The sequence below is a fragment of the Falco rusticolus genome, chromosome 1 (assembly GCF_015220075.1).
Source record: "Falco rusticolus isolate bFalRus1 chromosome 1, bFalRus1.pri, whole genome shotgun sequence".
In the NCBI taxonomy this organism is placed as follows: Eukaryota; Metazoa; Chordata; class Aves; order Falconiformes; family Falconidae; genus Falco; species Falco rusticolus.
In genome coordinates, this window is record NC_051187.1 from 16,895,744 (window position 1) to 16,909,300 (window position 13,557).

The 13,557-nt window shown below is 39.6% G+C and overlaps 1 protein-coding gene across 9 annotated transcripts in view; it reads left to right on the forward strand.

Moving 5' to 3' along the window:
• BCAS3 (BCAS3 microtubule associated cell migration factor) overlaps positions 1-13,557 on the forward strand; it is a 370,061-nt gene that overhangs the window by 127,946 nt on the left and 228,558 nt on the right. For all 9 annotated transcript variants that reach the window (XM_037371381.1, XM_037371440.1, XM_037371432.1 and 6 more), the window contains exon 16: positions 10,165-10,315. In XM_037371381.1, coding sequence (XP_037227278.1) covers positions 10,165-10,315 — 151 coding nt within the window. The remainder of the gene's footprint in view (positions 1-10,164; positions 10,316-13,557) is intronic.

A 13,557-nucleotide genomic window follows, 5' to 3' on the forward strand; every position in this document is an offset into this window, starting at 1 on the left:
TCATACATCATGAGTAATAAAGTCATACTGCATATTACACATGCCTTTTGATAGGATTTTGTAGTTACCAACTGGAAACTGATAAATAGCGACATTAGTGATGTACAAGAAGGAGGGTGCTCAACTGCTTTATGGCTTCTCAAGGTGCTTTATGGCTCTGTGCAGAGGACTGGATACCCTTGTACAGAGCTTGTTTATACCTTGTATACCCTTGCATAGAACAGTGTTTTAAGGGGAAATGAGTGTGATCAGTATAAAAGCTGTCACTGAGAGCGAGCTTTGAAATAACAAGCTGGCTGAAAAGAGTCAGTCGCTGAAGGAGTGATGCGAGGAAGGTTTTCTGAAGGTGTTCCTATCCAAAGCACAAAAGGGGAAAGGCCAGGATTAGGTCAGGAAAAGAGGTCTAGTACAGGGGAGATGGCGTGGTCCAGAAATTTGTTGGTGGGTCAAGGAATGTAAGTGGGTTGAGGGAGCTGCAATCGGTGAAATGACAAAAAGTAGCTTTGCTCACCTGATACAAGCCTGTAATATGTTTGATCAGGAGGTGAGAAAGTAGAATCTAGAGTTTTTCAAGAGACTGTATCAGCTGAAGGAGGAAGTTTAAGTATTGAGGGTGTTGTGTGACAAGTAAGGTTTGGTATGAAGGAAGGTGAAAGCATGTAAAGCTCTGTGTTAGTAACCAGTGAGGGAAAGGAATGGGGACAAGAGCTGGTGGGAACAATCATTTTATCTGATGGACCTGCTGAGTTCAAGCCCAAACACCCTGGCAGTGGCTGTTGTGGGGCACAGCCGTTGTTGAAAGGGAATCCAGGGCTGATCCCTCGTGCCTGCGGTCTGAATCAGATTCCCTGTGTATGTGATTGTGATTGATTACGCAGTAAATGGGTGCTGCCCTTGTTGTCTTTTTTTTTTGTTTATTATTATTAAGTAAGGCATTTAAATCAACCGTGCATTTTTGGTAGTCTGAAAAATGTAAACGCTTCATGGAAAGAGACGTAAGCATTAAGATTGGAAATAAAATATACTTGTATCTTTTAAAAGGTTTATCTTTACCCTTAAACATGCTGATGAGGCTTATTCTTTTTGCTAAGTCTTTGTGGGCTGTTAAAATCAGTTGCTTTTTCCCATCTCAAGGAAATGCATCTTTGACACTTCTCATGACCTGAGTCACGATGCTGTCACAGAGCCAGAAAACATCCTTAACAGTCATGGGTAAAAGAGCAGAGCTGCCGAGGGTGTGTGGTGGGTGGAAGAGGGAGAGAGATTGCTATGGTTTACTTCAGTTCCTATTCTATGGGTGTTTCAGACAAGCCGTTTATTACAATTATGCATGGATATTATTATCAAGTCCTCATACGCAGTGGTTCTCAAGGCACTTTTTTTTTCCCCCCACATAACTAAGGATAAATGCTGTGTATTCAGCCTGGATTGAATTCAGATGCTGTATTTGTGCTAATTGTTGCAGCTAGAGCAAGGGAACATAAGGTGTAGGTAAAAAGGTGGGGGTGAAAAAAAGCCTTAAGATACAGTTTATCATCAGTACTGAGTTCTAATAAGTGAAGCCCTTTTGGTAAGGGGCTGCTATTAAACTTTCCCCGTGTCCTTACCCAGCACAGCTGCATACAGAGGTGTCCTTCCCAGACCAGTCATTTTGCAGTTTCTAAGACAAAGTGACCAGTTTTTATGGCTGTGACATCCCAATACAAAAAAATTAAGTTCATAAAGATCATTTTATTTTGTATCATTTTGAAGAGAAGTCTGAGGCACCAAAATTGTCTAAAGTTCACAAAGCCAAAGCATCTCAAAAGTCATCCGTGAAAGAAAGCTTTGAATTCAAAACTGTTGATATAAATTATGATTGATAGACATGACAAGGAGCAGTAATAGTGCATACTTGTTTTCTCAAGCGCTTCATCACTCACCAGCAGACAGTGTTAGTAAAATTCCCATGTGCAAGAAATTGGAGTAACAGAGTCTTAACTCAGTGCCTAGAAGCTGCCTTGTACGATAACCTCATTAGTGGAGTGTTAAGTCTGAGCTCACATAGTCCTTCTCCTTGGAAGAGTTTGCAAACTCAAGTTCAGTGCTGTGGTAGCTACAGCCATAGCTTCTGGTCCCGAGCTGGCTTATGGCCATGCACCGGGGAGGATGGGCAGTGCACCTTCACACTTGTTTGCAAAACATTCAGCAGCTATACCTGTAGTAGTTACAAGAAACTCATCTTGCAGTCTTTTAACCTGTGAAGAGGCGAAGGTGCAAGGTCTGGTACAAACAGGATGGGATGTCTGGACCCCACCCTGGCTGTGGCTGGCATTTACTGGCCTTTTAAGAGCAGAAAGGCCAGTTCGGCCGATTTTGCCGGTAACCACCATCTGGAGCAAACCAGCTGAAGTGTTACTGCTGCTGCCTGCTTCATGGCCGTGAAAAGTCTGGAGCCAACAGCTGGCGAACAAGTTTTGTTGTTGGTTTTTACTTCAAGTTTTGTCCATAAATGGACTTGAGCTTTGCACCAACAATATTTTTAGTTAAATAAGTCCTGAAAGATGATTATTATGCCAGACTTGCATGTGTGGTGGTGGAGGGGATGTTTTCTAAGGAAAAGCTTCAAGGCACCTTTACTGTGCAGCTCTTTTTGAGGAGCTTTAGCACAGTAAATTGGTGTCTGTACAAAATGAGGGGGGGAGACGGCAAGGGAAGAAGCAGACATTTGTGTCAGATTTTCAAGGAGACATTTTTTAGACCAGGCAGTTAACGCTGTGTATGTCCCTCGCAGCTGCCGGTAAGAGGTGCCATGGGGCCCTGGGGCACTGGTGCTTCTGGCAGAGGTGGCTTCCTCTCCTTTCTGATTACTCTGGACTGTCAATGTAATTTCTTTTCCATGCAGGGAAAGAAGAAATACCCATGTAGGTAGGTGAAATGGCAAGCCATACATCACTGATTGTGTAAATAAAGGACAGGTTCAAATCCTAGGTATAGCTTGAGGTTTGAACTGTTCTCACATAATCTGTCCTCAGCCGGGGAGAGGTAACGGGCAGCAAAGAGGTTGTAGCAGTTCCTTCTCTCTTCTAACCTTTGCTGAGGAGGTTTTCAGTTATCAGTGGGAGGCTTTGTAACGGAGAGACCAAGTTTTTGAAACCGAAGATAGTAGAAGAAAGAGAAACTTCAGGAGGAAAGGAGCATTATGAGGCCATGTTCGGATTTTGAGTGGATGACACAGATGAGCAGTTGGAAGAGCTGAAGTTGAAGGAGCTTGGGTGAGAGGGCAGAGGACCCTGCCTCCACAGCAGCTGAGACACTTGGACTGGCGCTTGCATGTCTGGGTAGAGTATTCTGACTTACAGGTTCGCCTCTCACCATCACATGCCTTGCCCGGATGCAAATGGAGAGCAAGTTCTGCTTTCTTAGGACAATCATGAGATTTAGTGCAGCTGTGTTTCAAAAGGTTAGATATCAAGCAGTTTTAAACATTGTGAAAATAACTGGCTGCTTTATTTTCTCCCATCTGTTTCAGTGGAATCAAGTTAGTGATAGGTTTTGGACTTGCACCAGTTTAGCTGAGAGAAAAATTTGCTCTAAGTAGCTAGATCATGTGCGTATATGTGCTGTAGGTAGTACATAGTGTTCTTCCTTTAGTGGGTCTACTTGTGTTGGAAATATGGAGGGTCATGGTGTGAAATAAGTCTAAATATGGTAGGATGCTATTCAAGGAAACTGTGATGTACCTTTAATTCAGAAGCAACCGTTAGCTTAAAATAATTAGTTTCCTGACTTTTTCTAGGAAAATGTGTAACATATTACAAAGAAAGATAAAACACGTTTGACTGAATAAAACAAAACTTAAAAAGCCCCCTTTGGCAGCAATTAGTGCTCGTGGTGCTGAGCATGTTTCTCGGGACGCTATTGAGTTTGTCTGTCAAGCTCTTCCAAACGATTTCTGCGAGCCAGCATTGCTTCCGCGGCGTTCTCTGTCCAGGTCACAAGGCAGCGTTTCTCACCAGGGCGCTGCTGTTTCCTCTTCCGACTGTAGTAGATTACAGATTATACTGGAACATGTCTGAGAAAAGGTCAGAAATGAGGGTGAAAGTCTTGGAACCGAAGCTGGGAAGCTTTCCATTCTCATCCGGGAAACTTTTTGTATTGAATAAAAAAGCAAAGCAAAATAAACTACCACAAGCATGACACTTCTGTTTTGCCTGCCATTTTCTGTCTGCCAGTTAGAAAGGGTTTTATTTCCCTTGCATTATATGATTAGCGAATGTTTAGTTGAGGAATCTTCAGTATTACACTAAACAGAAATAATGGCCAAACACAGTTCATTTCTGTGTATCTCGGCCTCCACAGGATTGCATAGCCTGGAGTTACTACACTTTTATTTACCAAACTAAAGATGTTTATATGTAGTGTTAATGTCAGTAGACTACGTGGTACGCTTTGAAATGTGGTCTGTTAAATACTGTAAGATATAAAAGCTAATCAAGTGGGGTTTGAATTTTAATGACGCTGCATTACTAAGCTTTTTGTATTGGAGTAATGGAAGAAAAATGGAAAAAATCAACATAGAATCACTTTAATATGAGGCTGAGAGGTGCTCGATACCACTTTGGTTTTTCATGTAAAGTGTTTAGAGAAACTAAAATCCTTGTGATCATTATTTGCCTACCAGAAAAAAACATCTGGGCCAGGTCCTTTTAGCTTTGTTCACTAACAGGGTGGAATTTCTCTGTGCAGAAGAGGATCCCACAACACTTGAATGGAGGAAATGTGCCATATACAGTTGAAACTGCCAGGGGACATGTAATGGGTAAAATGATTTACTTTCAGTTTGGTAGTAAGTTGGTGTTTGCATCCCTTAGGGTGCGCTTTTGGTTTGAAGCTCGGTTGTGAATTCCTGGATTCCCTTCCCATGTTGAGGCTGTTGCCTGCGCAGATCTGTGGTGCCAATGTATTAGAGCTAGGTTTACATCGGGGAAGAAGTGATTTGGTTGTGTTAATGTGGTACTATGTGTGGACTTGAGAGAAGGACAAAGCCACAGCAGGGCGAGCAGTGGGGCTGTGTCAACGTAATTCTTAGAGGGTCGAATGAAGCGCCTTAGCGTAACAGTGGCTGCCCCGTGCTGTGTTCACAGTGGAGCTCCTGGGGCTGGGGGGAGTGTATCTGCTGCCCTGGGGCTTGGTGTATATTTATGTCATTAGTAGCTGCAAAAATCAGGATGTTTTTCTTCCTCTCTCCTCAGAGATGATCTCTGACAGCAGTGCCCTGAAGTACTCAGTTCAAATGCTGACCAATTTGAAACCTGGCCTGAATTCATCAAGGCTTTTAGTTGATCAGAAGAGGACAAGTTTACTATATTAATTGCTCTCAGTTGGTTGAATGCTTTTTTTATACAGTGTTACAAGCTGGCAAGTCTAGCACCTAGGTGTAGCTTTCCTTTCCTATCCAAAACCACACTTTGAATACTTACAAACATCTGATTTGATCAAATCTTTAAATCCCACATGCAGGCCTTAAGTGTATTCTACAGGTTTTACAACAATTGTAAGTAAAATACCACTGAACAAAACTTGTAGCTGTCAGTAAGTTAACGTTGGGGTGGCGACAGCGGTGGGGACAGCGAGGAGGTTGAGGGCCAAGCCGGACCTGGGAGCTACTCCTGATGGCTTTTCCACAGATGTCCAGCTTTGTCAAAACCCAGTAAATCTTGTGAAGTTTATTTTCCTTATAGCATCTGTGTTTTATAATGGTGCTTTTAATTTGTTTTTCCTTTGTCTGCTGGGATTTCTTTTGTCCGGCACTTCCAGGCCTCCCTTTTTCTCTCTGTGGAAGTGAGTCTGTTAATGATGGCTGGCTTGGGAATACACCCCAGCCAGGCAGGCACGGCAGCCGCTCCCTCCATCCGACAACAAAGCCCATTGTTGTTTTCCTTCTTCACTTTTCTCCTCAACTTAATCCATTTTTTCCTTTGATTATTTGTGGAATAAAATGCCTGGAAATGTGTGGCTTGGGTTTTGGGTGGATGATACCATGGCAGTTTCGTTGCAGACCTTGAGCAAACAGGTATGAAGGCAGAACCAAGCGATTATATTTTCCATGTATCAGGATGCAGCGTTTATCTAATATAATGCTGCACTTGTAAATAAACTTCTGCTGCCTGACTACCAGAGCCACGACATCCTCAGGTTTTTGCAGCTCCCTTAGTAAAATTAATAGATTTACTAGCAGCTTAAATTGAGACATAAGACTTTTTTTTTTCTTTTATGTTTCTCCAATGGGAGTTTAAAAGGCTGATTTAGGATTAACTCTAGAAGGTTTTTTGACTCATGTTTAGTCGTGATCCAGAATTTGGACCCTGAGTCTGTAATATTTGAGCAAAAATAATGCAAGTGCTTCCTTCTGCATGTGTCCTGGGCTGTGGCCCAAGCTGGAGAGGGAGCACAGGCAAGTGGGACAATGCTTACAGGGAAAATAAACCTTAGCCTAAACTGGCTTTAATGTATTACTTGCACAGCTCTTGAGCTGTCATCTGAAAATTTCTTTCGTGGCAGCCCGTGGAAAGACAGATACTTAACTGAAAGGATGTGCCTTGCATGGGGTCCTGAGGGCTGCCAAGCTCACGCTCTGGGTGTTGACCAAGGGAAAGTGCCTCCTTGCCTGGGATGATCTGCTGGAAATACTCAGACTGATTCCTAAGAGGGTGTTTGCTGTGAAATTGTGGTGATGATGATTAATTTTCTTTAAATTAATTGCAGTAGAAAATATTCCTTGAATAGTCAGTAGGATGTGATTTGTACATAGCTGTCGGTATACAGCCAAGTTAGCATTTAAAGTTAAATTGTCAGTGCTAAGTGAAGCTGCTCTATTGAAGCAATAATTCCAGGGTTTGATTCCTTATATGCATTTCCTTACAAGAATGAATATATACTGTCCACATGTGGCAAGGTAACTTGAGGACAGGATGCTGCTGTATGAAAAATGTTTGATATTTCTAGCGGACTTAAACTTTGGCTTATTTGTTGCTTGTCCTTTGACAGTGAATCAACAACTGCTTGAGCTGTAGAAATAATGTTGATGCTTGACTGCATTCTTTGTGCTCTTTTGGCCTGCTACGGCAGTCCTGTGTGCACACAACTCCCTTTTACTGCAGGAGGAGTGTCCTGCTGCCGAGGGCTGGAGGAACGGAGGGTGACTTTGTTGAATTTCTGGATTGGTACAGCAGCACCATAAAATTATGGGGTTTTAAAATGACTTATTAAACGTGACGCTGTTTTGCTCCAGTGAAATTCAGCATGCACTGTACAGCCTTTCCTGAAGGCATAGGGAAGGAGCGGCCCTAGTTGTTGGGTGCATTTACTGAATCCCCAGGGCTATGCAGTTCAGACGACAAGCATGTACCTCTCTTATAGGTCTGAGGCAACACAAAATGAAGATGTAACAGTATAGAACATTTCTAAAATAATAAACATAGCTAAAAATAATTCCATGTAAATGAGAGCAAATATTTTTTCTACTAAGCACAATTTTTCTTTAGCTTTACTCATCGGCATCATTTTAATATTGTTGTAGTCAGATTTTCAAGAAAAATTTTACTGTCAGAAATAATTTTGTAGCATTCCAGCTTTTAATTTTTTACTTCTATCACTTTGTTGTTGCATTTATTTGCATTTAAGCAACTGAATGTTTCTGCAGGAAATATAGATCGGCAGGCAATCATTATTGGGACATACGTTAGATATTTACAGCTTTTCTATTTGTCATAGGTGGATATTTTTTATCATGTTTGTGCTGTGAAGTGCTGTACATTTTGAGCTCTGGCTTAGTTTTTTGATTCACGTTCGTATACATTAGATTAAGCTATACGTTTAAAAATTAGATGCTTGATTTCTGAATGTTGGTGGGTTTTTTTTCTCAAGAATCACCTTAGATTTTGGTCCCATTCAACATTTCTTTTACGTGTTTTCAGTTCTCTCTGTATAGTTTAGTAATTTTATTGTTTACTTTGTGTTTTCTTATGTGTGAGCCTAAAAATTTGTAGGATGTTGTTGCTACAATTAATAGAAAACTCCTCAGTGATGACTTAATCCTGGCGTTTTCTGAGTATGCTTAACTGCCCTGGGATTCCTCAACTTGTATGAAAATAAAGCAGCTCATCCTTGTGTAGGAAAGACATCTGCAAACGCCTCATTTCTCTGCATGCAAATATTCTGTGGAATCAGCTGGAGGTTTTGCATATGGAAAACTACATGATGTTGGGAGCAGAGGGCACAGAGTAATTAAAAGTGCCTTGAGAGAGGACTGTTACAACACAGTCATTTGGTTCAGTAGTTAATAGTTAATCATTATATTCCTAACAAGTAAAAGAAAACAAATTACAGGCATTTGGAGCCCCCCTCTGTAGATAATGTTGCTGTTTGCTGTGTAGCATGCAGTTACTCATGGTGACTATAGGGGAGAGAAACATTTTCAGAGACCTTGATTACATGCAATAGTAACTAATTAGACAATAATGCAGAAAACTATTCATGTGCCTTCCTACAAGAACGAAGAATGCATTATGAAACTAATCTTAAAATTAATTGCATCGTGGTCTTAATTTAAAACTGAGATATTTTTTGGTTTGGGTGGTTTTTGGGTGTTTTTTTCCCTTCTTTCCTGTTTCTTTTTATGCCAAGTTGGTGCAGGAAAATTGCTATTAATGAAATCCGCTCTCTGAGACTTCAATAGGCTTGTTATTCATTAAAGCCTTGCTATTTCTCTTAAAATGTATTGAACAGTGTTCAGGCCGGATACTTAACACAAAATACACTTTGTAATTTCATCATTTTTGTTATTGTGCTTTTCTAAGATGCAGAGGTCTATGGACTTTGTAGAAAAAACAAATAAAACCCCTAAGCTTACAGTTATGTGGTATTAAAAGAAGGGTAAAGGAAGCATTGAGTGTCTTTAGGATGATGAGACATTCATTAAGATTTTTCCGCCTTCCTTTTCCTATTTTAAATCCATCTGAAGTACCATTAAAGCTTTTCAGGCAGCTTCCTGTGAGAAACCCTTTTCTGTGCTGTTTTTCTTCCTTGAAAAAAGGTGGCTGCTCTTCAGTCAGATTGTATGGATTTGGCCTGGGATTTGTATAATATCTGTGTAGAATGCATCGGTTGTTTAGGAACCTAATTCCCAATATGGCTCCCTTTTGATTAAGAACAAAGCCAGCATTTCACAGCATTATAGGAACACAGAAAAACAAGTTAATGATCTAAACCTTTTAATTCATGGTTGCTTGTCTATATAAAGTACTTTTGATTCTGTTATAAACAGACTGGCCCCTTTTTTTGTTTAACTTCTTTCTTTGGTTTCTTCACATTTCTTTCTTTACTGTCCATGAAATTTGTAGCTAGTTTCCTTTTCTAACTGAAGAATGAAAGGTTGTGACTACAGAATGATACAGAAAGTAAGAAAGCGTATCTAAACTGGGCGTATGTCCAGCACAGACCTCTTTGAAACAAGCTAAATTTAGGGTTATTGCGATTTTCTTGTTACATTTTCCCCTTCCCCTTGTAAGTACCTATGTTTTGGGGTTTTCTTCTTCTTTTTTGAAGGAATATGAAGTTTGTTGCTTTTTTAATACTTGCTTGATTTTTACATGTAGTTTGGCATGGCTTTATTTTATGTAGTTACTTGTTATTTTCCTCCAGTCTTAGTTCAGCAGATTACTGTTATGTGTGCCTTTATCCATAGAGACAACAAAAGCGACCTTTTCAGGACTTTCAATTACCAACACTGTATGTGGTACTTTAGGAAAGTAATTCCCTTCCAGATTTTTTTTTTCCTGAAAGAGAATTGTAATTCAGAGTTTGTTCTTCAAATTGAACTTGAAAACTTTTTGGTGAACAAAACCGTCAGGCAAGCAGCAGCAGCATGAATAGTTTCCCTTCCTTGGAAGGGGACCTTATCTCCATATATAAAAATAAATATTTGCTGCTTCCATTGTAATTTTTTTTTTCTCTGAAAGGAATATTACTTTTTTAGATACATTTTTCCTTACAATAGGGGCTTGTTATTTCTTTTTTCCTCTCCTTTTTTTCTGGCCATGGCTTTTTTCAGGCAGCTGTAGAAATGATAAATGAAGAAAAAAAATCCAATAATTTGTTTTATTACATCTCTATCTCATCAAGGTAAATTGAACAGCCAAGACACTTACAATAACTTCACAAACAATAATCCTGGAAACCCTCGACTCCTGCCTCTTCCAAGTTTGACTGTGGTGTTGCCTCTTGCTCAAATCAAACAGCCAATGACATTAGGGACCATCACCAAACGCACAGGGTAAGTGTATGTGCGCAAACCTTTCTTAACATTGTTATTTATTATTAATATGGAAATAATTTGTTATTAGTGATACTTAGTTTTATACCTTATTTTAATTTCTATGTATGTAATTTAATCACAACATAAGGGGAGTAGGCAGAAACGGAGAGAAGAAAAGAAAACCAGTGTTGGCTAAGTAAACATAACCTGAAAACAAATGTCCACAAATTCAGCAGTATTTGGGTGGGTCATTTTCTTGCAGTCTGCCATGTGGGAAATCGTGTATGCTGAAACCGGGAGAAGTTTCACACCAGGAATTGGTATGAAACATAAGCAGAGCTGTATTCAGTCAGAATAAGTTATGGGTTTACTTTTTGTTTTTACGTTTGTTTATTTTGATTTCCAAACTTCTCAAGCAGAAATGATTTTTGACTATCAGAAGTGGAAAGACAGTAAGCCAGGTTGAGCATAAAGACACAAGTTAATCCTGCTGTTTTCTTGACCTTATTTTTCCTCTGAAGTGACTGTTCTGTACTATGAAATTCACGTGTGGACTGCCATTCTGGAGCCAGCTGCACTTTGGTACTTCTCACTGTGCCATGAGAAAGCAGTTGAAAATATTTGTTGTGAAGTGGTCTACTAAATATAGATGTATGTTATAATAACTAAGAAGATTTTGTGAGCTTCATAATAACAATTTTAAGTTGAGCTCAACAATTGATACTTTTCTCTTGCTAAATTTCAGAGCTTTGGTTTTTGCAATTAATACATAAAGCTAGTGAGTGGGTGATTATTATATTTTTTTCCCCTCTCACTTCTTGGTTGTTCAAATCCCTGAATTTTTTCTAGTTTAAAAAGTCTGACCGATCCATTAATTTACAGATGGCTTTTAAATTTTTAAGAAAAATAGACCGAGTATGGCAGGTAGTTGGACAAAACAATTGAGAATCCTACAGGGTTTGTAACATGTTTCTGTGTTTTGGCAAATGGGTGCAGGCACTGTCTTGCTTGCTTCAGTGGTTTCTTGCTCAAACCCCGATAGTGAGGTGAATTTTACCTTGTGTTTTGTGAACTGGGAATTACTTTTCAGGGGAGAACTTGTGGATATTCTCTCTCTCCCTGAGTAATTCCCATATTCTATGCTTGAGTGTTCAGGACGTCTGTAAAATCTGTTACTGTCTTGTTTAGCGCTCTAGTATGCATGGTGATGTTCTGAAGCTTGCATATGTATGCACATACATACATGTGTATCTATATGTGTCTATCTAAAATCCAGTCTTGCTCTTGCTGCTGTAAACAGGAATTTCATTAAGCTTGTTGAGCCAAATTGTGAACTACGAACACGCAGTTGCCCTAAGCACAGAGGCTGGCTGCAGATAAGTTCCTGAACTTCATAGATAATAGTAAATGGAACTTATGAAACAGTAAAGAAACCATGTGAGGGTAATTTTGTGGTTTAACTTCCATGCATACATTTCGGTTGCTTATTTTTTCCCTTCCCCCCGCCCCCCCTCCCCTACAGTTTAAACACAGGCGAGGGGAAAGTGGTAGTAATCAGGTGAATTTTGAAAGTATAGAAAGGTGTTCTCTTGTATGAGGATGGGAAGGGAGGTAGGATCAGAGAGAGGTTGGTGTGCATGGAGAGAGGCAGGAAGTTACAGTTCCTCAACAAGGGAAAACATCAAAAAGGTGACTTGAAGAGTACAGTCAGAGAAGGGCAGAAATATAATTCTGGGCTCTGTTGGTAGGCTCCTAGAAATGGAATCGACACTTAGAATAAGGTAGGACAAGACACAGAAAGAAAATAAAAATCCATTTGAGGGTCTGCCGGGGAGAAAGTAGGGTGATAGGAGTACTGGTGAGGATGATGATTTGAGAGGAAGCACTTGGTTTACAATATTAAGTCCTGCAGTGGCCTTTACAAACACAGCTTTTTTAATGCTGTGGTGATAGCGACAAACTTTTCTACATATTGCAAATGTGAAGTCTGCATTATTTTATTTAATGTTTTATTTTTAAATATCTTAAATGTATTCAGAGAGTTCTAAAGTAAATTTCTAAAGTAAATTTTACTAGTCACAAACTGTCCCTGTCCTATTATTTTGTGTTCTTCTTAAAGCTAATTAAATTTAAAATATTCAGTGAGGCTTTTATGTAAGGGGAGAAAACAACAGTCATGGGAAATACCCTGCTGTGTAAATAGAGTTTTCATGAATGAGGATCATAATTTTCAGCAAAGCCTGTGTAGATGTGTAATGCTAAGCTGAGAGCTTCCTTCATTTGTTCTGCATCCAAAATATTTGATGAAAGTACACAAAATTAACATGAAAAACTGTATTTATAAAGCAGGGATTTAAGAGGAATGCCTAGGATCCGAGAAGCCTGGCATGCCTAAAATGACCAAATTGAGACAGCAGCCTTAACTTAAACCTCCAGGGGGCAAAGCGTGTGTTTAACATATTTAACATCTGCCCTCATATTTCTAGAAACACATAGCAATGTAAGTCTGTACAGTGTAATATTTAGACAGGACAGGGACCATCTGCCTCACTCTGAGAAGTGTAGGAGGCATGTATTACTGCAAATGGCAAAAGACAGATGTATTTACACCTACATGGTCAGCACCTTTAAGCACTGCTCCGAGGAAACAAGGCTCTTCCTTGGGAGCAGCTGCTTAACCTTGTGATTGTGCAGTGATCAGAAAAGGAGATGAACTCGCTATTGGTTGGATTTTGCAGTCACTGTTTAGTGGCCCTCAAAGCAGATTCCTTTTCTGTTCTTGCTACTTGTAAAAGAATTAAAAATTTAATCTGTTGCAATACATTTCTAAAAGCAAGACTAAAAGAATACCATATAATTAGTAATTAGCAGTTCTGGATTTGTCCATTTTATTTGCTTTTAACATACAAAAAGCTTCTTTAATACTACACATCTTAATGAAGTTTGCAGGTTTTATTAACCAAGAAGTCAAGTTGGGTTTTGTTCTGCTAGTATCCAAGACAGAAAAGTATTTTTTCAGGTACTGAAAGAACTGATCAGTGCTTGCAATATCATCTGTCTCAAGCAGAACTGCAAAGCATGTCATCTTAGTTGACAGGTGGAATGGCAGTAAATTTTTTAGAAGTGTTTGCTGTAGCCCTATGGGAATGAAAGACCAGAATCTGGAGTTGTGTTGTTGCTGCGCTGTTCATCACAGATGTTTTGGTGGCTCTTTTTTTTTTCTTTCTTTTTTTTTTTTTTTTTTACTTGTAAATTTTGGA